The sequence below is a fragment of the Bos indicus genome, chromosome 10 (assembly GCF_029378745.1).
Source record: "Bos indicus isolate NIAB-ARS_2022 breed Sahiwal x Tharparkar chromosome 10, NIAB-ARS_B.indTharparkar_mat_pri_1.0, whole genome shotgun sequence".
NCBI lineage: Eukaryota > Metazoa > Chordata > Mammalia > Artiodactyla > Bovidae > Bos > Bos indicus.
In genome coordinates, this window is record NC_091769.1 from 25,737,095 (window position 1) to 25,760,700 (window position 23,606).

Genomic DNA, 23,606 nt, shown 5'->3' on the forward strand with positions numbered 1-23,606 from the left:
AGAGACTATCATACTAAGTGAAGTAAGTCAGAAAGAGAAAGACAAATACCATATGATATCACTTATACATGGAATCTAAAACATGACACAAGTGAAATCTATCTAGGAAACGGAAACAGACTCAGACATAGAGAACAGACTCATGGTTGCCAAGCGGGAGAGGGTTGGGGGAGCCATGGAGTAAGAGATTGGGGTTAGCAGATGTAAGCTGTCACATACAGAAAGGATAAACAAAAAGGTCCTAAGCTATAGCACAGAGAACTATATTCACTATCCTATGATAAGCCATAATGGAAAAGAATATAAAAGAATATATTCGGCCACCTGATGTGAAGAACTGATTCATTTGAAAAGACCCTGATGCTGAGAATGACTAAAGGTGGGAGGAGAAGGGGACAACAGAGGATGAGATGGTTGGATGGCATCACTGACTCAACGGACATGAGCCTGAGTAAGCTCTGGGAGCTGGTGATGGACAGGGAGGCCTGGCGTGCTGCGGTCCACGGGATCTCAAAGAGTCAGACACGACTGAGTGACTGAACTGAACGGAACTGAGTATATGTATAACTGAGTAACTTTGCTATACAGAAAATAACACAACATTGTAAATCAACTATACTTCAATTAAAAAATAAATAAAAGTTAAAACAAACTAGTGAATATATGAAAAAGAAAGAGACACACAAATACAGAGAACAAACTAGTGGTTACCAGTGGGAGGGAAAAGCGGGGAGGGGCAAGATAGGAGTAGGGGATTAAGCCATAAAACTACTATGTATAAAATAAATGAGCTGCAAGGATATATTGTACAAGCCAAGGAATATAGCCAATATTTTATAATAATTATGAATGAATAATAACCTTTAAAAATTGTGAATCACTGTTGTACACCTGAAACTTATACACTATTATACAGCTATACCTTGTGGTGATGTGATTTAGTCACTAAGCCATATCTGACTCTTGCGACCCCATGAACTGTAGCCTTCTAGGCTCCTCTGTCCATGGGATTCTCCAGGCAAGAATACTGGAGTGGGTTGCCATGTCCTCCTCCAGGGGATCTTCCTGACCCAGTAATCAAACCCGGGTCTCCTGCATTGCAGGCAGATTTTTTACCAACTGAGCTATTTTTTAAAAAAGAAAAACTTTTTCAAAAAAGAAAAATGCATGTTTCAGAATAATATAGACCAAAACTGTTTTGAAAAATGAGGGAAACTGGATGAAGAGTACATGGTACCTCTCCATACATTTTTTTTTGGTAACTGTTTACAAATCTATAATTATTTCAAGATCAAAAGCATTATAAAAGAATATGTACAGTTGATCTATAGTTTGATGTCATTTATATAATTAGTAATATTATATATGTAGCTAGTAGTATTAGCCATATTAATAACTGAAATATATATTACCTCATTTGAACTTGCTAGCAGAACCCCTAAGAGCAGTTAGTTATTCAGCATTAGTGACAGACAGATAGCTCCCTTTGGCTTATTCAGGTGTGCTAGCTAATTTTGAGGAGAGAAAAGGGCAGAGTTCCTAAAACTAATTAATACACATAACGAACGGGTCAAGAAATCTTCAATTCCTGAACTTAAGAGTATAACAAAATAGAATAAACCTTTCTTTTATTGGTTCTTGAAATACACTATATACACTATGGCTAAGAGACAGTAATCTGAGGCCACAGAGCAAATGGAAATAATTGTTCCCTTCTCATTAGGAGACGTTAATAAGAGGATTAGTTATATGGTCCACTTAGTAGGAGACTGACTCCTGAGATCAGGAACAGAACTTCATATGGAGGAAACCATGAGGTCTGGATTGAGATCCCTTCCTGGGGATTCTTGGAAGTATAGAAGGCCTTTAGGAACCTTGTGTTGATTAATAGAGCCTCCTCTGGAACAGTCCTACTCAGATCCCATGATAAAGGAACTCTTCTAATTCTGGACTTTAAGAGAGGGAGTTAAAGACCCAAATGTACTATGACTGCTTTGCTTTTTTTTAAATCAGTACAAGGGAAAGACATTTGCGAAAGTTCTTAAAGTTGTAACCTATACAACTGACCTGGCAGTTAGAAGGGAAATGACAGCCCTCTGTCTGGATCTCGTCCCCTTAGGGCTTTGTCCTTCCTTGTAGGGGCCACTACCACACCATAGAAGCTTGCATTGGGGAACTAAAGTATTTCAGAGAGGAGACAGACCGTGGCCACCATCATCATCACTATCATTTAGTGCTTAATTTGTCCCAAGCACTATATTAAACCCTTGTCACATATTACCTTATTTAAATCTTTCCACATGGCTATAAAATGGGCATATTTATCACCACTCTACAACCTCAATATGCATAGCAGCACTGTTTACAATAGCCAAGACACATGGAAGCAATCTAAATGTCCATCAACAGACAAATAAAGATGCTGTGTGTGTGTGTGTGTGTGTGTGTGTGTGTGTGTGTGTACACACACACTGGGCTTCCCAGGTAGAGCTAGTGGTAAAGAACCCACTTGCCAATGCAGGAGATCCAAGAGACACAGGTTCAATCCCTGGGTCGGAAAGATCTCCTGGAGGAGGGCATGGCAACCCACTCGAGTATTCTTGCCTGGACAACCCTATGGATAGAGGAGCCTGGCAGGCTACAGTCCATGGGGTTGCAAAGAGTTGGGCATGAACGGAAGCAACTTAGCACAGCATACTACATACATTTATATAATATGGAATATTACTCAGCCATAAAAAGAAGGAAATAATGTCATTTACAACAACGTGGGTGGACCTAGAGATTATCATACTAAGTGAAGTGAAAGACAAATGTCATATGATATTACTTATATGTGGAATCTAAAATATGATACAAATGAACTTATATACAAAACAGAAATAGACTTGGACATAGAAAACAAATCTAGGGTTACCAAAGGGGAAAGGAGGAAGGGATAAATTAGGAGTACGTGGTGAGCAGATATAAGCTACTATATACTATATATAAAATAAAGAACAAGGACCTACTGTATAGGACAGGGAACTATATTCAATATCCTGTAATAACCTATAATGGAAAAGAATCTGAGAAAGAATATATATAACTGAATCTCACTGCTGTACACCTGGAACATTGTAATAAACTATACTTCAATTAAAAAAAAATTACCACTTTACAGACGAGGAAATAGACCCTAACAGAGGTTAAATAACTCCCCCCAAATGGTATAGATACTAAAAGCAGAGCCTGGATCCAAACCACTTTTGTCTGAACCACATTTCCATGTTCCTAAACATGACATTCTCTTGCCTCCTCCATTGCGGTGGCTCACTCCAGGCAGAAGAGGGATAGAGCCCAACTACTGTCTCTGGACCTTCAACCTCTTCCATCTTTCATGCCCAGCTATTTTGAAATACAAACAGGATTGAGTATGAGGCAGGAAAGACAAGGCTGGGCCCAAAGACAGCCTATATACCTCTTTATTTTGCACTTAATGAGACGATGAACATGAAGAAATGGCATCTAAAACAGAAACTTCTAGCATCTGAACAAGAAACTCAGACCACAGAAACCATGGCCCATGCACAGTAAAAATGTGCAGACTGCTGATAACCCTGTTTGACCTTCCCCTGTGGTGCTTGACTAGTAAGGGAGAATAGTTCTTAGAGCACTTGTATAATGTCTTCAGGAAATAAATGCATGAGACCCAGAGGTGATGCAACCTGGGGCAATCCAGGCCATACTTCAACCCTCCCCTCGATGAATATTCCACCCCTAATCATAAATACTCCCGTCCATTCAAAGGGCTAAAAATAGGATAAAAGGGGGATCAAAAATTCTTGTGGCATGCCCCTCACTTGTGAGGAGGCCTGCACTCTGAGTGTGTAATTTTCACTTCTGCCTCAATAAACTGCTTCTTTTTTATTTAAAACAAATTGTATTTATTTATTCAGGCCATGCTGCGTAGCTTGTGAGGTCTTAGTTCCCTGACCAGAGATTGAATCTGGGCCACAGCAGTGAAAATGCTAATCTTAACCACTGGGCCACTAAGAAATTTTCCCCCTGCTCCTTCTCTTTAATCCTCACCCTTGGTGTAGTTTTGTGTGTTTTGTTTTTTCCTTCCCCTTTGTGTTTGTGTTGCCCATCCAAATTCTTATGGGTGAGTTGAACAAGAGCCTGGACTTTTTTTCTTTTGGCTGCACCATGTAGCTTGTTGAATCTCAGTTTCCCCACCAGGGATTGAACCCAAGCCATGGCAGTAAAAGCATGGAATCCTAACCATGAGGCCACCAGGGGACTCCCAAACCTGGACTTTGGATAAAGCTTTTCTGGTATCAAGTACACATGTGTCTGTGTTTTAAGTTTAACTTGATAACAACACTAATTCTTACTAAATATGATCAGATTTCATGTTTAGTTTACCAAGTAACATTTTTGGGTACATAAAGGTTTTCTAAAAGACCTCATTTAAGAGTATTTGATTTAGGGTAATTTTTTTTTAATTATTCATTTTTGACTGCGCTGGGTCTTCATTGCTGTGTGTGGGTTTTCTCTAGCTGTGGAGAGCACGGGCTACTCTCCGTTGCGGTGAGCAGCTTCTCATCGCAGAGGTTTCTCCTGTTGAGGAGCACAGGCTCTAGGTGCATGGACTTCAGTAGCTGTGGTACACGGGCTTAGTAGCTCTGCAGCATGTGGAATCTTCCCCGACCAGGGATCAAACCCGTCTCCCCTGCCCTGGCAGGTGGGTTCCTAACCACTGGACCAACAGGGAAGTCCTAGGGTAATATTTTTAATGTCACCTGTCTGACTTGTGGCTCCAAATTTGCTGGTCAGCTGACTGCTTTTTGGGTTGATCTGAGAGGTACACAGTTTAGAAAATGACTCAAGTTCCACCTCTTTCATTAACTACCGCTACAATCCTGGACACATCACCTGGTCTTCTTCACCTTATGATGGATAAGGTGTTATGGTCTAGTTCTAATTCTATGGCTCTGATCTGTCCTACAAACATTTCTCAAGATACCAGTTACACAGTGTCTAAAAAAGATATGACAGATAAAAGTTCAGAAAATAAACTTAACTATTTGCCATATTAACGGCCTGAGTCTACTGCACTTGAATCGTTTCTCCCCACTCCAATATCCTTCATCATTTTTTTTATAAAACCTCAGTACGATTTCTGACTTTCAAGGAAGAGTTTTCTGATCTCTACAAAAGCAACAGTAATTTTCCTGTTTGGAATTCTCATAAATCTTAGAGTTATATCACATAATCTACCCACTGGATTCTAGATAGCCCTATGCTCTCCTTTATTGTTTCTAATAAGGTTCATAATTCTCAATTAGATTTTAATCTTTCATTCAGTCACTCATTCAACAAATACTTATTGGCTGCCTACAAATGTATGAGGGAGCATTCTAGCAGTTAGAGTGATTGTCTTCTATCTTATCTATAACTTCACAATATTCCAAAATGACTGTGAATATACCTGTGAATATTTATTCATGTGTGTGTGTGTGTGTGCACGCGTGCACAGCCTCAATTAGTTCCAAAAGAGATTTGAGGCCAAAATGCTTAATATATAATTGTAATTACAGGTTTTAAAGGTTGAATAAAAACCTTCAAAAACTGAATGATCTCTCTGAGCCCTCCCAGAAAGCTTTTCTTCCAGCCTCCACCTCCCAAAATAAACCTGCTCTCTTAAGGTAGATTTAAAGAAAGGGGTGTCACAGGCTGGGTAAATCACAATTTACAATGGAGGAAGTAGGTAAGGGATCCAAAGAGGAGAGACAAGTGTTGAAGTCAGTCCTCATTTATATTAGTGCCAAATCAAGAAAATGATCCTTTCATCTGCCTGTATCAACAAACTTCCATTCAATCGCAATGTAAATTTAACTAAATAATTTGTTTCCCATCTGGTTCATTACAACGGGACTTGAACTTGGCACACACGGCCATTAAGCACACTGGCATTACTTACGATCTTGGCTCCTGCACAGTGGTCACCCCAGTGTACTTACTGCCTTAGGGCATTTCTGAGATACAGGTGTTACTATCTCATCGCTGTCTGTCGTTTGCGCTTCACTGCCTTCAGAAGCTTGTTCACAGAATTCTTTATCTGTCAGAGAAGAGACTTAGAGTTACAGAGCCGTTTTGGAGCATGCTGTCTATCCCAGAAAAGACTTAGTACCTACATCTTCAATTTACTATCTAGGTACTAATTCTGAGTACCTAGATTTTGGCTGTAGTTACTAAGAATCAAACCCTCTTTTTTAAAGTTTCACTTCTTCAGAAGATTACCAAACACACAAGGTTCACTTCTGAAAAATAGAAAATGAAGGAAGATAGATAGTAGGTATAGAGAAAATTTGTCCTTTTAGGGACTGGAGAAAATTACTAAGCAAGGAAAAACAATATAATCAGGATGCAGCAGATTGTATTTTACAAAGACTGGCATCAAACAGTATCTCTCATCCCACATGCTCTTTCTTACAATGTGATCTTGATACTCCTAAAACTTTTTTTAAGGTAGGCATTTTTATTTACTTATTTTAAAATTTTCTTTTTATATTAGATTATAGTTGACTTACAATGCTGTGTTAGTTTTAGGTATACAGCAAAATGATTTAGTTGTACATATTCATGTATTTGTTCTTTTTCAGATTCTTTTCCCATATAGGTTACTACAGAGTATTGAGTAGAGTTTCCTATGCTGTACAATAGGTCCTTGTTGATTATCTATTTTATATACAGTAGTGTATACATGTTAATCCCAAACTTCTAATTTATCCCTCCCCTCCACCTTTCCCCTTTGGTAACCATAAATCTGTTTTCTAGATCTGTGAGTCTATTTCTGTTTTGTAAATAAATAACTTAAATAACTTTGTCTAATTTTTTAGATTCCACATATAAGTGATATTATATTCTATGTCTTTCTCTGTTTGAATTACTTGACTTAGTAGGATAATCTCTAAATCCATCCATGTTGTTGCTAATGCCATTATTTCATTCTTTTTATGGCTGAGCAATATTCCATTACCTCATCATCTTTTTAATCTGTGTATCTATCATTGGGTATTTAGATTGCTTCCATGTCTTGGCTACTGTAAATACTGCTTCAGTGAACATTGGGGTGCACATATCTTTTCAAAGTATGATTTTTCCAGATATGCCGAGGAGTAGGATTGCAGGATCAAATGGTAGCTCTATTTTTAGCTTTTTGAGGCAGCTCCATACTGTTTTCCATAATGGCTATACCAATTTACACTCCCATCAATACTGTAAGAGTATCTCCACATACCCTCCAACATTTATTATTGGTACACTTTTTAATAATGGTCATTCTGACCTGTGTGAAGTGGTACCTCATTGTGGTTTTGATTTGCATTTCCCTGATAATTAGATGTTGAGTATCTTTCCATGTGTCTATTGGCCATCTGTATGTCTTCTTTGGGGCAATGTCTATTTAGGTCTTCTGCCCATTTTTTTATTGGGTGTTTTATTTTTTCTTGTTGTTGAGTGGTTGGAGCTGTTTGTATCTTTGGAAATTAAGACCTTGCCAGTCACATTGTTTGCAAATATTTTCTCCCATTCTCTAGTTTTCTTTTCATTTTGTTTATGGTTTCCTTTGTTGTGCACAAACTTGTAAAGTTTGATTAGGCCCCATTTGTTTATTTTTGGTTTTGATTCTATTGCTTAGGGAGACTGACCTAAGAAAACATTGGTACAATTCAGGTCAGAGAATGTTTTGTCTGTAATCTGCAGTGTGGGAGACCTGGGTTTGATCCCTGGGTTGGGACGATCTCCTGGAGGAGGGCATGGCAACCCACTCCAGTATTCTCGCCTGGAGAACTCCCATGGATAGAGAAGCCTGGCAGACTGCAGTCCATGGGGTCACAGAGTCAGACACAACTGAGCAATTAACCACAGAAGTTTTACAGTGTCTTGTCTAAGTTCTCTCTTTTTTCTGTATGTGGGTAAGATTGTCCCAGAGCCATTTATTGGAAAGATTAGATTTCCCTACTGAATGATGTTGAAACCTTTGTGGAAAATCAATTTTCAATAAATGTAAGGGTCTATTTCTGGATTAGCAATTCTGTTCCACTGATATATAAATCTGCTACTGCTAAGTTGCTTCAGTCATGTCCGACTCTGTGCGACCCCAGAGACAGCAGCCCACCAAGCTCCCCCGTCCCTGGGATTCTCCAGGCAAGAACACTGGAGTGGGTTGCCATTTCCTTCTCCAATGCATGAAAGTGAAAAGTGAAAGTGAAGTCACTCAGTCATGTCCGACTCTTAGCAACCCCATGGACTGCAGCCTACCAGGCTCCTCCGTCCATGGGATTTGCCAGGTAAGAGTACTGGAGTGGGGTACCATTGCCTTCTCTGTATATAAATCTATCTTTGTGCTAACACTGACAGTGTAACACTGTCTGAATTGCTGCAGCTTCATAGTAAGCTTTGAAAATCAAATAGTACAAACATTTCAATTTTTTTCTTTTACTAAATTGTTTCAGATAGATTCTTTGCTTTTCTATATAAAATTTGGGTAGAATTGCATCATTTTTATAATTTTGAGTGGTCCAATCCATAAACATGGTACATTTCATTTATTTGAATTTCCCTTAACTTCTCTTAAAAACTTTTGTAGATTTCAGTATATAGGACTTACCTTTCTTTCATTAAACTTATTCCTAAACCTCTTTAAAGTTTAGATGATAGTGTGAATGTAACTGTTTTCTTCATTTAAGATCGTTCATTTATAAAATACGGAAATACAATTAATTTTGAAATATTGATTTACATATTGCAACCTTATTCACTTGCTCCTAGTTTCAGTTGTTTAAAATTTATTGGTTTCTTATGATTTTCTAAATAGAGGATCATGTTGATTGCAAATAAAGGTAACACTATTTCTTCCTTTCCCATCTGTACAACTTTTCTTCTTGCCTTTTTGCAATATTTTTTTTTCTTATTGCAATAATTAAAACCTCCACTACAATGTTAAACAGGAGTGCTGGATTGTCTGCACTTGTCTGAAACTGAGATGAGGAAGAGGAAAGAGCCAGCCCTGGCTTGCCAAACTACCACATTGCTGTTCTTGTGTTTTATTTGCAACCAGTTCATGCAGGTGCCTGGCAACCCTCCAAGCTCTAATGAAGGCTCTGTTTCTCCAAGTGCTGAGGTCATGTGAATACACACATCTGTGTTTGCAGGAGAAGCCCTCAGGAGGTCTTGGTCAGACGACTCTGATCTTTGTCCTTTCCTGGATGGGGATACCCTTCAGTGGGGCACAGACTGTGAGGGCTACTACTTCGTCATCCACCTCAGTAGCTGGCAGTTTCTTGTCATTATATCCAACGTTTTGGAGAGTGAGAAGGAGGAAGACAGGGATAGACTCAAGTAGGACACTGAGAACGTGCAGAAGCTACTTTTCGAGGAAAAAAGACTAAAGAACTCCCAACTGACCCAAGCAGCATACTTATTCAGCCTCTCTAATGAAGAGAGAGTCAGGAGGCCAGAGAGAATTTTTGACTGCCAAATGTCAATTAGAGGTCAAATGGGACTTACTGAAATACAAAACATAGTCTGAAAAGAATAAATCCTTTTCCTCAATGATGAACATAAAGGTGGTTTTTCACTATCTTTACAAATCTCAGGAAGAGCAGCTTGTGAAGGCTGCAATGGTCTATGATACGGAGATATCCCAATATTTGAAAAATGAAATGGGTATCATGAACTCAAATTGTTCTGCCTCAAGCACCTTTCAGAAAGGTTTGCTACAGTTACAAAAGGGGATATTTCTGGAAAATGAAAATGTATCAAAACCAGATATTGAGAGTCCAAGAATGATCAATAATTGCTTCCTGTCTGGATGGATCTTTGTTCCATGTTTGGCTCAAACAAGAATCTAGTATTTCTGGACATCAGAGATTTCTTAGTACTTCATTGGTGAGGATTCTTTATGAGAAATTAGGCTCTTCTGTCATGTGCAGAAAGTGATTCTCAAAGTTATTTCCTCAGCTGATGCTTATTGAAACTTCTGCCTCACTTTTGGTGGCTATAAGTGGCAATGCATAAGAAGGCAACACATCTGGCCTTCAAAGGAAAACGACCAAAATGATGTTCTTTCCGCATTGTGTGAGGCCTTGAGACACCCAAAATGTAATCTGTACTGTCTCATGCTGGTATCTTGTTCTGTCACCATTCATCATTGAGTTCATCTTTCCTTCTCCCTTTGAAACCAAGCACTCACTGGCATTTTTGAACCTCACAGAAAATGAGCTTCTGGATGAAAGTGTCAAGTTGCTGTATGTAACTTTGAGACACCTAAAGTGCTTCCTCCAGAGGCTGACATTGGAAAGTTTTTACCTTAAAAAATCCTATTGCAAGGATCTCTCTTCTGCTTTGATCATCAATCAGAGGCCGACACGTTGCTCTTGGTAAGAAAGTCCTCACGGATGACAGGATGAACCTTCTGTGTGTGAGGGCTTGAGTTACCCCAGTGTAAACCCTAGATCCTCGGGCTACAGAGCTGCAGTATAACCAGGGATGTTTGCAATCATTTCTCAAAGCTTCTCTAATAAAAATCAAGCCTAAAACACTTGAATCTGGGGCTGAATTACATAGGGATTACTGTACTGAAGTTTCTGTGTGAATCTTTGAAAAAACCACTGTGGGAGATCAACCAAGATGGTGAAACAGAAAGACCCTGAGCTCATCTCCTCTCACAAACACACCAAAATCACAACTTTTGACAGAACAACTATCAGGGAAAAAAACAGAACCTTCTAGAAAGAAAATTCAATTAAAGCTATAAAGAAGGAACCACAACAAGATGGGTAGGGGGTGGACTTGTGATACAGTCAAGTCCCATACCCTCTGGTGGGCAACCCACAAACTGGGGAATAATTACAACAGCAGAGGTTCTCCCAGAGGAGAGGGAGATCTCAGCCACACACTGGGTTCCTCAGCCTGGGGGACCTGCACTGGAAAGATTCACCCCCCAGAGCATCTGACTTTGAAGGCCAGACAAGTTTACTTTCAGGAATCCCAGGGGACTGGGAAATAGAGACTTCATTTTAAAGTGTGCACACAAAATCTCATATGCTGGAGGACTCATGGAGGAAGCAATAAATTGAGAGGAGCTTGATAGGAATCCCACCTCCTGATCTCGAAGAATCTCCTAGAGAGACAGTAGGCAAGTGCAGCTTACCCTGGGACATGGACACTGACAGCAGCCATTTTGGGGAGCTCCTTCTACCACCTAGACACCGCTGCTGGCAAGCACCACTGTGGAATCCTCCCTCTACTTAGGAGCCTCAGGACCAAGCCCTGTGCTGGCCCAGTGGCCTGTAGGTGCCAGTGCTGGGGTGCCTCAGGCCAAGCAACTAACTGGGTGGGGAGACAGCCCCACCCATTAGCAGACAGGCTGACTCAAGATTCCATGAGCCCACAGTCAACTCTGGACATGGCCAACCCTTCCGGAGAGCCTGCTCTAGCCTCTGGATCAGCCTTACTCAGCAGGGGGCAGACATCATACACAAGCAAACCACAATCACCCAGTAGGCCCAACTGGGACATGGGATTGACTGGGCCCCAGCCATGCCCACGAGCTTTGGGACACCCGGGACCCCACATACAACTGCGTCAGAAACTGGCCCACTCCACCAGTGATCTAACACCAGCTCTGGGACACCCAAGCCTTGCAACAAGACTCCAGGATCTGGCTCTGCCTGCCCGTAGGCCAGCACTAACCCCAGAGTCTGACTTCACCCACCAATGAGTAAGCTATAGCCCTGGAGTCTTATGGACCCTGATTATGCCAAGCAGTAGCCCTGAAGACCTCTGGGGTTCCACAATCAGCCGCCTTGTGACTTGGTCTTGCCAACTGGTGCCAGCAGCCTCCACAAAAGGCAGGGCCGGGCAAGCAGGTGGACCAGGAGCCAAACAAGCTCACCAGACTGCCCACATAGCCAGCCCACCACAACAGAAGGACTCATGCAGCCCTCATAGGGGGAATCCCTAGAGTATGTAACTTGAGTGACAAGAGGGGAGTGTGCTGCTGGGATGCATACAGTGTCTACTGCAAAAGGCCATTTCTCCAAGGTCGGGAAATAGGGAATAGCCAACCTACAAGATACAGCAACATGGGCAAAATGAGGCAACAGCGGAACATGTTTCAGACAAAGGAACAAGATAAAACCCCAGAAGAAGTAGTTAGTGAAGTGGGCAACAGCAATCTACATGAAAAGAAATTCTAGGTAGTGATTGTAAAGATGATCAAAGAACTTGGGAGGAGAATGAATGTAGACTGAGAATTTATGTAAAGAACCACCCCTCAGAGATGAAGACTACAATGACTGAAATGAAAAATATACTAGAAGGATAAACAGTAGACTAAATGATACCTAGGAATGGATCAGTGAGCTACAGTAGTGGAAATCACTGATACTGAACAGAAAGAAGAAAAAACATTGAAAAGAAATAAGGACATTTATAGAGACCTCTGGGACAACACCAAGCACACTAATATTTGCCTTACAAGGGCCCCAGAAGAAGAGTGGGAGACCGTGGTTTGATCCCTGGGTTAGGACCATCCCCTGGAGAAGGGAAAGGCTAACCACTCCAGTATTCTGGCCTGGAGAATTCCATGGACTGTATAGTCCGTGGGATTGCAAAGAGTCAGACACCACTGAGGGACTTTCACTTTCACTTTCAGAAGAAGAGCCTGACAAAGGGGCAGAGAACATATCTGAAGTAACAAGAGCTGCAAATTTCCCTAGTTTGGAAAAGCAAATAGTCACCCAGCACCAGGAAACATAGAGTTCTACATAGGATGAACCCAAAGAGAAACACACCAAGATAGAGAGTAATTAAAATGAGAAAAATTTAAGACAAAGAGAGAATATAAAAACAGCAAGGGAAAAGCAACACATAACATACAAAGAAAGTTCCATAAGGCTATCAGTTGACTTTTCAACAGAAACTCTACGGGCCAGAAGAGAGTGACATGATATATTTAAAGTGACAAATGAGAAAAACATATACCCATGAATGTTTTATCCAGCAAGGCTCTCATTCAGATTTGATGGAAAGATCAAAAGCTTTATAGATAATCAAAAGCTAAGAGTTCAGTGCCACCAAACCAGCTTTACAGGAAAGATTAAAGAAATTTATTTAAGTGAAAAAGAAAAGACCACAACTAGAAACATGAAAATTATGAAAAGAAAAACTCATCCATCAGTAAAGGAAAACATACACAGTAAAGTTAGGAAATCATCCATACACAAAACTAGTAGGAAGGTTAAAAGACACAAGTAGTAAAATCATATATACCCACAATTGGGAAAGGAATACGTCAAGACTGATATTGTCACCCTGCTTATTTAACTTATATTCAGAGTACATCATGCGCAATGCCAGGCTGGGTGAATCGCAAGCTGGAATCAACATTGCCACAACAAATATCAACAACCTCAGATATACAGATGATACCACCCTAATGGCAGAAAGTAAAGAGGAACTAAAGACTCTCTTGATGAAGGTAAAGAGGAGAATGAAAAAGCTGGCTTAAAATTCAACATTCAAAAAATGAAGATCATGACATCCGGCCCTATCACTTCATGGCAAATAGATGGCAAAAAAAAAAAAAAACAATGGCAGATTTTATTTTCTTGGGCTCCAAAATCATTGCAGATGATGACTGCAGCCATGAAATTAAAAGACACTTGCTCCTTGGAAGAAAACCTATGACAAACCTAGACAGCATATTACAAAGCAGAGACATCACTTTGCCAACAAAGGTCTGTCTAATCAAAGCTATGATTTTTCCAGTAGTCATGTATAGATGTGAGAGTTGGACCATAAAGAAGGCTGAGCACCAAAGAACTGGTGCTTTCGAACTGTGGTGCTGGAGAACATTCCTGAGCCCCTTGCACAGCAAGGAGATCAAACCAGCCAATCCTAAAGGAAATCAAGGTTCATTGGAAAAGACCCTGATGCTGGGAAAGACTGAGAGCAGAAGAGGGTGACAGAGGATGAGATGGTTGGATGGCATCACCAACTCAATGGACATGAGTTTGAGCAAACTCCAGGAGATAGTGAAGGACAGGGAAGCCTGGTGTGCTACAATCCATGGGTTGCAGAGAGTCAGACACAACTTAGCAACTGAACAACAAAGAAGTTAAGGGATATATAAAACAATTAGATATAAAATATGATATCAAAAACAGTAATTGTAAGAGGAGGAGAGAACAAATAAATTTGAAATTAAGAGATGAGCAACTTAAAACAATCACACACATATTGCTATACAACCTCATTGTAACCACAAATCAAAAATCTATAATAGATAGAAGCACAAGAAAGAAAAATAAGTCCAAACATAATAGTAAATACATTAATTCAATCACAGAAGAAGAGAACAAAAAAAAGAAAAAAAAGGCTATAGAACAACCCCCAAATAATGAACAAAACAGCAATAACTACAAATCAATTACTTAAAAAGTAAATAGATTACAGGCTCCAACCAAAAGACTGAATGTATACAAAAATAAGACCCATATATATGCTGCCTACAAGAGACCCACTTCAGATCTAGAGACACACAGACAGATTGGAATGGAGTGTGTCTTTCCATTCCAATATCTTTCCATCAGAATGGAAAAAGGTATTCCATGGAAATGGAAATCAATCAAAAGCTGGAGTTGGGACTTCCCTCGTGGTCCAGTGGTTAAGACTCTGTGCTCCCAATGAAGAGGCCTGAGTTCAATCTAGTCAGGGACCTAGATCCTACATGTTGAAACTAAGAGTTCACATGCTGCAACTAAAGATTCTGCATGCTACAACTGAGATCCACTGCAGCCAAATAAATAAATATTAAAACAAACAAAGAAAAGGAAGCTGGAGTAGCAATACTCACATCAGACAAAATAAATTTTAAAATAAGGAGTGTTACAAGAGACAAGGATTAACTACATAATGATTAAGTGATCAATCCAAGAAGATATAACAATTGTAATGCTATGTGGCTCAGATGGTGAAGTGTCTGTCTGCTATGCGGTAGACCCGGGTTCAATCCCTGGGTCGGGAAGATCCCCTGGAGAAGGGAATGGCAACTCACTCCAGTACTCTTGCCTGGAAAATCCCATGGACAGAGGAGCCTGGTAGGCTACAGTTCATAGGGTTGAAAAGAGTCGGCCATAACTGAGAGACCTCACTGTCATTTTATGCACCTAAATACAAATAGGAGCACCTAAATATAAAGGCAAATATTATGAGAAATATAAGAAGTGGGACTATGGTTGTCGTTCTTGATGTCATTGTCCTTCTTAACAACAGTGCACCCATGGCTGTTTTTCTTTTAAATGGATACTTTTGGTATTTTCTCTTTGATTTTATTTTCCACAATCTTACTCTGATATGTCTAGATTTTGATTTTTACTTATCCTGCTTGAGTTTCATTTCATTGAATATTAATACCTTTTATGAATTCTGGAAAACTCCAAGTCATCACCACTTTATTGCCTTTGTTCCCCCTTCTTTCTCTTTTCCATTTAAGTACAGCTTGCATGCGCGCATGCTCAGTCACTTCAGTCATGTCTGACTCTTTGTAACCCTATGGACTTAGCCTGCCAGGCTCTTCTTTCAGGGATTCACCAGGCGAGAATACTGGAGAGGGTTGCCGTGCCCTCCTCCAGGGGATCTTCCCCAACCAGGGATTTAATCCACGTCTCCTCCTTTGTAGGCGAGTTCTTTACCACTGAGCTCCCGGGGAGACCCTAGTACAGCTTAGACCTCATTTTCTCTCTCTTCTCCTTTGTAGTATTTTCCATCTTGTAGTCTCTCATTTTATTCTGGATATTTTCACCAATTCTCATTTTAGTTCTGTCTAATCTGCTTTCAACCCATCTCTTTTCCTCATAAATTTCTGTATTTAGCAGTTCTATCATTTCTATTGATTCATTTTCAAATTTGCAATATACTTTGCAAACATCTTGTCATTTGATTCAGGCAAAAAAATCCACATAAATGAATGCCAAAATTATTAGGTGAAATCTGATGAAGAATATTTATATGGACTCAAAACACTGTCTCATAGATTACTTAGTAACTCAGTTCAGTTCAGTTGCTCAGTCATGTCCGACTCTTTGAGACCCCATGAATCACAGCACTCCAGGCCTCCCTGTCCATCACCAACTCCCGGAGTTCACTCAAACTCATGTCCGTCCAGTCAGTGATGCCATCCAGACATCTCATCCTCTGTTGTCCCCTTCTCCTCCTGCCCCCAATCCCTCCCAGCATCAGGGTCTTTTCCAATGAGTCAACTCTTCGCATGAGGTGGCCAAAGTACTGGAGTTTCAGCTTTAGCATCATGCCTTCCAAAGAACACCCAGGGCTGATCTCCTTCAGAATGGACTGGTTGGATCTCCTTGCAGTCCAAGGGACTCTCAAGAGTCTTCTCCAACACCACAGTTCAAAAGCATCAATTCTTCGGCGCTCAGCCTTCCTCACAGTCCAACTCTCACATCCATACATGACCACTGGAAAAACCATAGCCTTGACTAGATGCACCTTTGTTGGCAAAGTCATGTCTCTGCTTTTGAATATGCTATCTAGGTTGGTCATAACTTTCCTTCCAAGGAGTAAGCATCTTTTAATTTCATGGCTGCAGTCACCATCTGCAGTGATTTTGGAGCCCAAAAAAATAAAGTCTGACACTGTTTCCACTGTTTCCCCATCTATTTCCCATGAAGTGATGGGACCAGATGCCATGATCTTAGTTTTCTGAATGTTGAGCTTTAGGCCAACTTTTTCACTCTCCACTTTCACTTTCATCAAGAGGCTTTTGAGTTCCTCTTCACTTTCTGCCATAAGGGTGGTGTCATCTGCATATCTGAGGTTGTTGATATTTCTTCCAGCAATCTTGATTCCAGCTTGTGCTTCTTCCAGCCCAGCGTTTCTCATGTTAAGCTGGCTAGCTAGCTTTAAATACACAGACAGCTACTTTCTTAGAGAATGACAGCTTGGTTGGCCTAACCAGCACACGTGTAACATAAAACTGAGCCTAGAGTCTCCAATACAATTGATCATGAAAAGTTTAGCAATGAAGATGAAAGAAGAAAGTAAATAACCAGCTTTATAAAATAATCTAATGATTACAAAGGAAAATAATATTTTAAAAAGACAATACCATTCACAGGATGTGGGGTTTCCTTTAGTATCTGTGCTGAATAGGATGATGTCATTTCCTCTTCCTTTTGCTGATTTTTTAAAACATGATCTGCGGAGATCTTAAGCCCTGAGAATTTCCATTCAATGTATTTCACCTGCTTCAGATACAATTATAATTGTAAATAAGTATACTGTATAATTATAATAATTTAATATGTTTAATATTGCATAATTATAATTAATATAATACAACATAAATATATATACTTAGTCATATAATATACATTTATAATTTCATATATGTACGTGTGTATATATTTCAGACCACATAGTAACTTTAATTCAGTTTCCTATGAAGAAGAGGTAGTATCAAACACCTAGGTGTTCAATAAATACTTGCTTTTTAATTTATTTTGATTACAGTTGAAGTGACCTAGTTGGGACTGTGGTACTATATCTCTAAGCATAAATTACAGAGTGTATAATCTGTTAAATTAAATTACATTGAAAAGAACTGAACACTCCAGAGGTTTATTCAACTACTTATGTTTGTGGAAATACATGCTCACCACAAAAAGCCGTGATTATCACTTATCTTGTGTGCCTGCTTCTGCTTCTACCTCTGAGAATAATATACTTGGGGACACTACGACCCATACTTTCATTCTTCGGGGTTTCTAAGGCCTTACCTGTAGTGTATTTCCATTTAAGAGGTTATGACTAAGATACTCCATTCTGTTCTTTCCTTGGAGGCCTGTTTTTCTGCCATGTTTTCTTCTTGAGTAGCCTGCAACCTGGTGTTCCCTTTCCTTTCTTTCTCCCACCTGAGGAGGTTTTCTTTTAGCTTGATACTGGCCAGCTTCGGTGGGAGTATCAATAGATACCATCTGGTCCTAAATAGAAGGATCAGAGACAGATTTACAAGATGAGTTTAACAGCCATGATAATCAAGAAAGAGATTTGTGAGCCAGCATTAGACTTCATTTATCTCTTGCCATGGAGCGGAGATATGCCATCTCTTCCCTCCCTACAATAAACCCCAGCATTTTGTTCTATCCATAGCCTTATGGCATCATGAATGCTTCAGATTAAAGTTGCAGAACATGACATTCACAGGCTTCTCAGGTGGTGCTTGTGGTAAAGAACCTGCCTGCCAATGCAGGAGCCAAAAGAACTGCCGATTCAATCCCTGGGTCAGGAAGATTCCCTGGAGGAGGGCACAGCAACCCACTTCAGTATGCTTGCCTGGAGAATCCCATGGTCAGAGGAGCCTGGAGGGCTACAGTCCAGGGGTTGCAAAGTCAGATACAACTGAAGTGACTTAGCACGCATGCATGGCATTCACAAGGAATTTCTTTTACCCCAGTTGTAATACTGTCTTCCTCAAATCAAATCTTCCCCACAGATTTGGGGGAGATTTGCTACCTGGGGAGGAAAGGAAGCTTCTTCCTCTTCTATTGACGTCTCTAAACCATCCCTGGTGTCCTCCTCACTCTGAGCTTCTGGCTTTGGGAAGTTCTCCGGGGGTAAGTAGCAAGACCCCCAATCCAGTTGCACCTGAACAGATCCATTGGGTTCCCCCACAGGGTCAGTGAGGTTAAAATCACCTGAGAGACACACAGATATTAATAAAATCTGATCACATGAAAGTAGGCACGTGAGCGTTTATCACAACCTTACCTATGACTTCCCCAGTTTAAATTTCACGTTTTGTTTGCAATTAACATCAATCAAATAACCATGATGCCAATACACTCAGAAGCAAAATAAAATATCAGTGAATATCCATAATCACTCAGAATATTTACTTCTGCTACTCAAAATATTTATTGGGGAAGACTGGTATCTCCAGGTTCAGGAAGGGATAGTCAAAGATGCATGGAGAGATATAGCTTGCTTGTTGTCAGTCACCCAGTCAGTAAACAAGAGCACCTTCTACTATTACCAAACAGTTTCTACACCTTAGGCATACTAAGAAAACCATTATCTACACCTGTGGCCCCTATTTCTGAAATAACAAAAATCAAGAAGACTTAAGCAAAATGGCTTTTTTCTGAATGTCAGACTTCTGCTTTGAAACACTGATTAATTTAACAGATGGCTCACATTGCCTCTCTTTGGCAAAGGATGAATTGTGAGCAGAAGAGTCAGCTTCTTATTTTTTTTTTTTAAGCACTCATGATATTGGGAGAAGGGAGGCCTCACATACTTTCTAGAACAAAGCTTTTTTAATATGGTCAATACTGGCTGTAACCATCCACACTTCCTAATAAGAGCACAGACTGCAATCAGAGAGTTGACTATTCTTGTACCACCTGTACAGCCCTGGGTATGAATGTAGGATAAGGTAGCATGAAGTTCAGCTTCATACTGGGTTGGGAGAGAATCCAAGAAATTTGTCATGGTGTGGCATGGAAGACTCATTTGAATTTAATGTTTAAAAGAAGCAAGAGAATTATGATGAAATGTTACAGACACAACTTAAAATCTGATATCTAGCCATGTGCCAAGAAATAATAGACCTTAAGTAAAAACGAATACTAGAAAGCACTACAGAGATGGAAAATGTTGGTTCAGACACAGAGGTATGGACTGAAGAGTGGTGGGTCTACCCACTCAGGGATTTCCTTCTGTTGCTGAAGAGCAGCAGCAGAAGCCAGTGTTTCCATATAATTAGCAAGGCTCTAAGTCTTCTACTCTGCTGCTCTTCACAGTCTTCTCAAATCTTCTCAGTGAGTTTTAAGAGAGACTATTCCAAGCAAGAAAAGTAGAATTAGGACAGGGAGACAACACTGGGCAGAGAGCATAAAGATGTAATAACCTTGAACTCCTACCTTGAATGGATTTGTTTTGTGCAAGAGGAAGCAAGGGCACCTGGACTCGGCCAAGGTACGAGCCAGGCTCTGAGTCTTCATCATCAAAAACGTACACAGAGAGGGCCTCCCGCCTCAGATACTGATCCAGGTCAGAAGTCACAAGCACTGGGAATCGAGCCAGGTCTCTGAAGTAGGGATTGCTACTGGCTGGAATGATGGTGGTGTCATGGTCAGAAAAGGTAAAGAAGCGATACATGACGTAAGGACTGGGTTGGGCTCCCAGTGATCGGCTCCGGAGGCCACAGCATCGAATGATTTCCACCCGCAGCTCATTCTGATTCTTCCAGGTCCCCGATCTGGGCTGAAAAGATGTTGGTCTTGGATTGAGGAAAAGGGCAGGCTGAGAGACTCATTGCAGGTGAAACCCAGAACCTTTGATGAGGAAAAGCTATGACCTAAAGAACTGCTGAATCCTGACTGGGAAACAGAGATGCCTAGCCAATGACTTTCACCTGCCTTCAAACTGGCTCTGGCAGATAACTCTCTTGGGGATATGGTGGCTCTCAGGCCTCATCTTAGACAGTGGAACAGAGAAGCCATGTTGTTTATAGAAAGGAGATGTAGCTAGCTCCAAGGGCATGATTTCATTTCAAACTCAAGCTTGACCAAGGGAAGGATCTAGACTAGTTGTGGTGTGACAGTTTTTGTCTTTCATTCACATTCAACAAGTACTTATCGAGAGTGGAAGACTGAGCTGTTCTCAAGAGCTGTTTGACTGAGTGTCCTCTGAGATGGATGGGTTCATCCTTTTTCTCACCTCATCGTTCTGGGCCTCCCAGGCTCCAAGCACATTGGCTGCCAAGTATGCCTGGGCTTTCTTTCGCTTATTGTATGCTTGTAGACTGGATCTTATGGGGAAGCGCAGCCTCATCCAGTACTCTAGCACCCCAAAGACTTCTCCACCAGTTCCTGGGTAGCAGAAAGTATGAGAGGCATAGAGGATACAGACAGCAAGGATCAAGAATAAAGGGAGAAGAAAATGGGAAACCACCAGCACTGTGGGAAACACCACATTAATCCTGGGAACTGCGGGAGGTTGACAGCACTTACCAGTAAGTGTGGCAGAGCCATGGACTCTCTCTACAGTCTCCAGAACCCTGTCAAAGCAAATCCATCCAGCTGCAAGGGTGTGGTGCTCACTGGCTATTGCCTGGTGTAGATCAAGCTGGGCTGAAGCCCCTTGAAGGTAATGCAAGAAGAGGGAGTCTATCTCCACCACATACTGGGAGGTGAAGTCATAGAGAGGTTGTGGCCCCACAACTAGTGGGGTACAGTGGGTTTCAAAGTCATAGAAGGAATAGGTGCAGAAGGTGGTAGGTTGAGTGTCTCCAGCCTGAGCCAGGGCAGCAGAGGTCAGAAAGGCCTGATGGATGTGCAGTTCAAAAAGGTTCTCACTCTGATGCCATGGAGAAATGTCCACTTTATCCTCATTTTCATGGGCTGGCAGTGGTTTCAGACATAATGGCAACTGTCGGGTGCCATAAGCCACGTCTTTAAGCTGTTCTAGAGGGGAAAGAAAACTGCCTATCCATTAAAGGGTAGGAAGTTTCTTCCTTAAGGTAAAGGAAGGTAGAAAGAGAATAAAAACCATGGTGGAAGTCCAGATTGTGACTATTTCAGGAAACCATGTGATTTTAAAAGAAAAGCAACAGAATGACAACCTGGTGCTTTGGATTCTGATGGCCAAATAATCCAACGCCTATTTTAACTAAATTGGAAAGTAAATGCTAACTCAGGAGGTTACACTGCTAACACTGGAGGCACAATTTCATCCATAGATGACATTGTTTTGGCTTACAGCAGCATCCTATGAATTAATTGATAATTTCATTACAGAAGCACAAGAAACACAAAATGCAGATATTTCCAAAAGTTTGGGATATTGGCCCTGGAGAGAATAGCAAGCAAGTTACAGTCAGTGTCTATTACATTACTCTGGGCTCCATTAAGATATGATTCCTCTTTTCCAGTCAGATCAATCACAAGACTCTTCATTCTGTTAAGAATTTTATTTCATTGTAAGAAGGCCAAAAAATCCACTTTAAATCAAAGAGTAATAGAGTAAAAATCAGGGAGGGCACTTACTGGAAAGAGGTTTAAAATATTGGCAATGGGATATAAAATAAAGATATGTGAGACAGTCCACTAAATCTGTGCGTTACCTCCCATTTCCAACCAACCTGAGATGGTATATAGTCTGCTTCAAATTGGAGTATCTGAGTTGTCACGGTGTGTTGATGATAAAGGTTCTATTTTAAGAGGTAAACTAGTAGAAGAAAGATATTTTGGGTACATCAGAATGTCTTCCTGCCCAGAAGAAGTGGAATACAGGCACTAGTGAGCAGTTTCTTAATTGATAAGATTAACATAACTAAAGACAACATTAAAAATTTGCATTACATGATACAGAGTTAATAATTCTAGCATATAAAGAGCTTCTAAAAATTAATAATACACTATTAAGAAAAGGGTTAAGGGGAGGGACAGGCAAGTCTCAAAAGAAGTAATACAAATAACTGGTAAACAAATCAAAAACTCTTTAGCCTTATCAGTAATGAAGGAACTATAAGTTAAAGCAAATGAATCTTCAGAAGTAGGTAAGGGTATTATACTGCACTATCCTGGGAGAAAGGATCTGAATCTGAAAGACAGGAGAATTTCAATACAAAGGATTTCCTTTGTTACTTGGCAGGGACCTTTTAACAGAAAGGATCTGAATCTGAAAGACAGGAGAATTTCAATACAAAGGATTTCCTTTGTTACTTGGCAGGGACCTTTTAACAGACTTACCCTGGTATGCATAAGTCATGCAGAATGACCCACCTCCCTTTACTCTAGTTTCATGGTCACTCAGTGTCCTTACTGATTCTGCTTTCCCAGAAAAAAGTTGCATATTCCCTGAGCATATTCTCAAGGCAGCAGTGAAAGAGCCACTATCCTAGAATGACAAATTAACATTCTGGTATAAATCTCAGTCTTCAGTGCATTTGGTTAATATGAGTCGGGTATCTCACCACTGAGTGTAATAACAAAGCCAATTTTCTCACCATGTAAGGCTGGAGACCAGATCCTGGTCACCAGTAAACTGGACTAAACATAGAAAGTATCACATTATAAAATTTGCATCAGTATCCAGCCACCTACACTGCTTTGTAGACGTCCACAAACTGCAACAAAGAATTCAGGAACTTTCAGAGAGAAATCATAGAAAGAGATGATGAAAGAGGAGTGGTGAAGCTCTATTATCTCACAAACACTGTGATCTAGGCCTGGCTTCAAGAAACAATCTCGAGAGAAGGCCCTCACTCACCTTAGGACCAACAGTGATACACTCTGATTTTCAGAGTAGATTCTGCAGTGTCTGGGCCCTGTCGAAAATCTCCAGAGAAATCAGAGAAAATACCCTGATATGATGCAGGAAAAGAAGCTGCTGGCCATGTATTAAAATAACAAAGATGACAGGATAAAGAACGGGAGGGCTAAGTCATATACCAAGACACAGAGGGCCCTCTCGACAGGTGCAGGGGGCAGCAGAGGCATTTAGCCGTGTGACAGATCCTAAGGTGAAAT

The 23,606-nt window shown here is 40.5% G+C and overlaps 1 protein-coding gene and 1 pseudogene across 3 annotated transcripts in view; both read right to left on the minus strand.

Moving 5' to 3' along the window:
* Positions 1–23,606, minus strand: part of LOC109564268 (RPGR interacting protein 1) — a 36,957-nt gene that overhangs the window by 10,398 nt on the left and 2,953 nt on the right. For 2 of the 3 annotated variants that reach the window (XM_070797150.1, XM_070797148.1), the window contains exons 5-8: positions 18,586–18,767; positions 17,850–18,053; positions 17,180–17,318; positions 6,006–6,103 (exon numbers count right to left, since the gene is read on the minus strand). In XM_070797150.1, the coding sequence (XP_070653251.1) occupies positions 6,006–6,103; positions 17,180–17,318; positions 17,850–18,053; positions 18,586–18,767 (623 nt within the window). The remainder of the gene's footprint in view (positions 1–6,005; positions 6,104–17,179; positions 17,319–17,849; positions 18,054–18,585; positions 18,768–23,606) is intronic. The other variant, XM_070797149.1, reaches the window with a different exon arrangement.
* On the minus strand, positions 20,249–23,576 carry LOC139185166 (X-linked retinitis pigmentosa GTPase regulator-interacting protein 1 pseudogene; annotated as a pseudogene).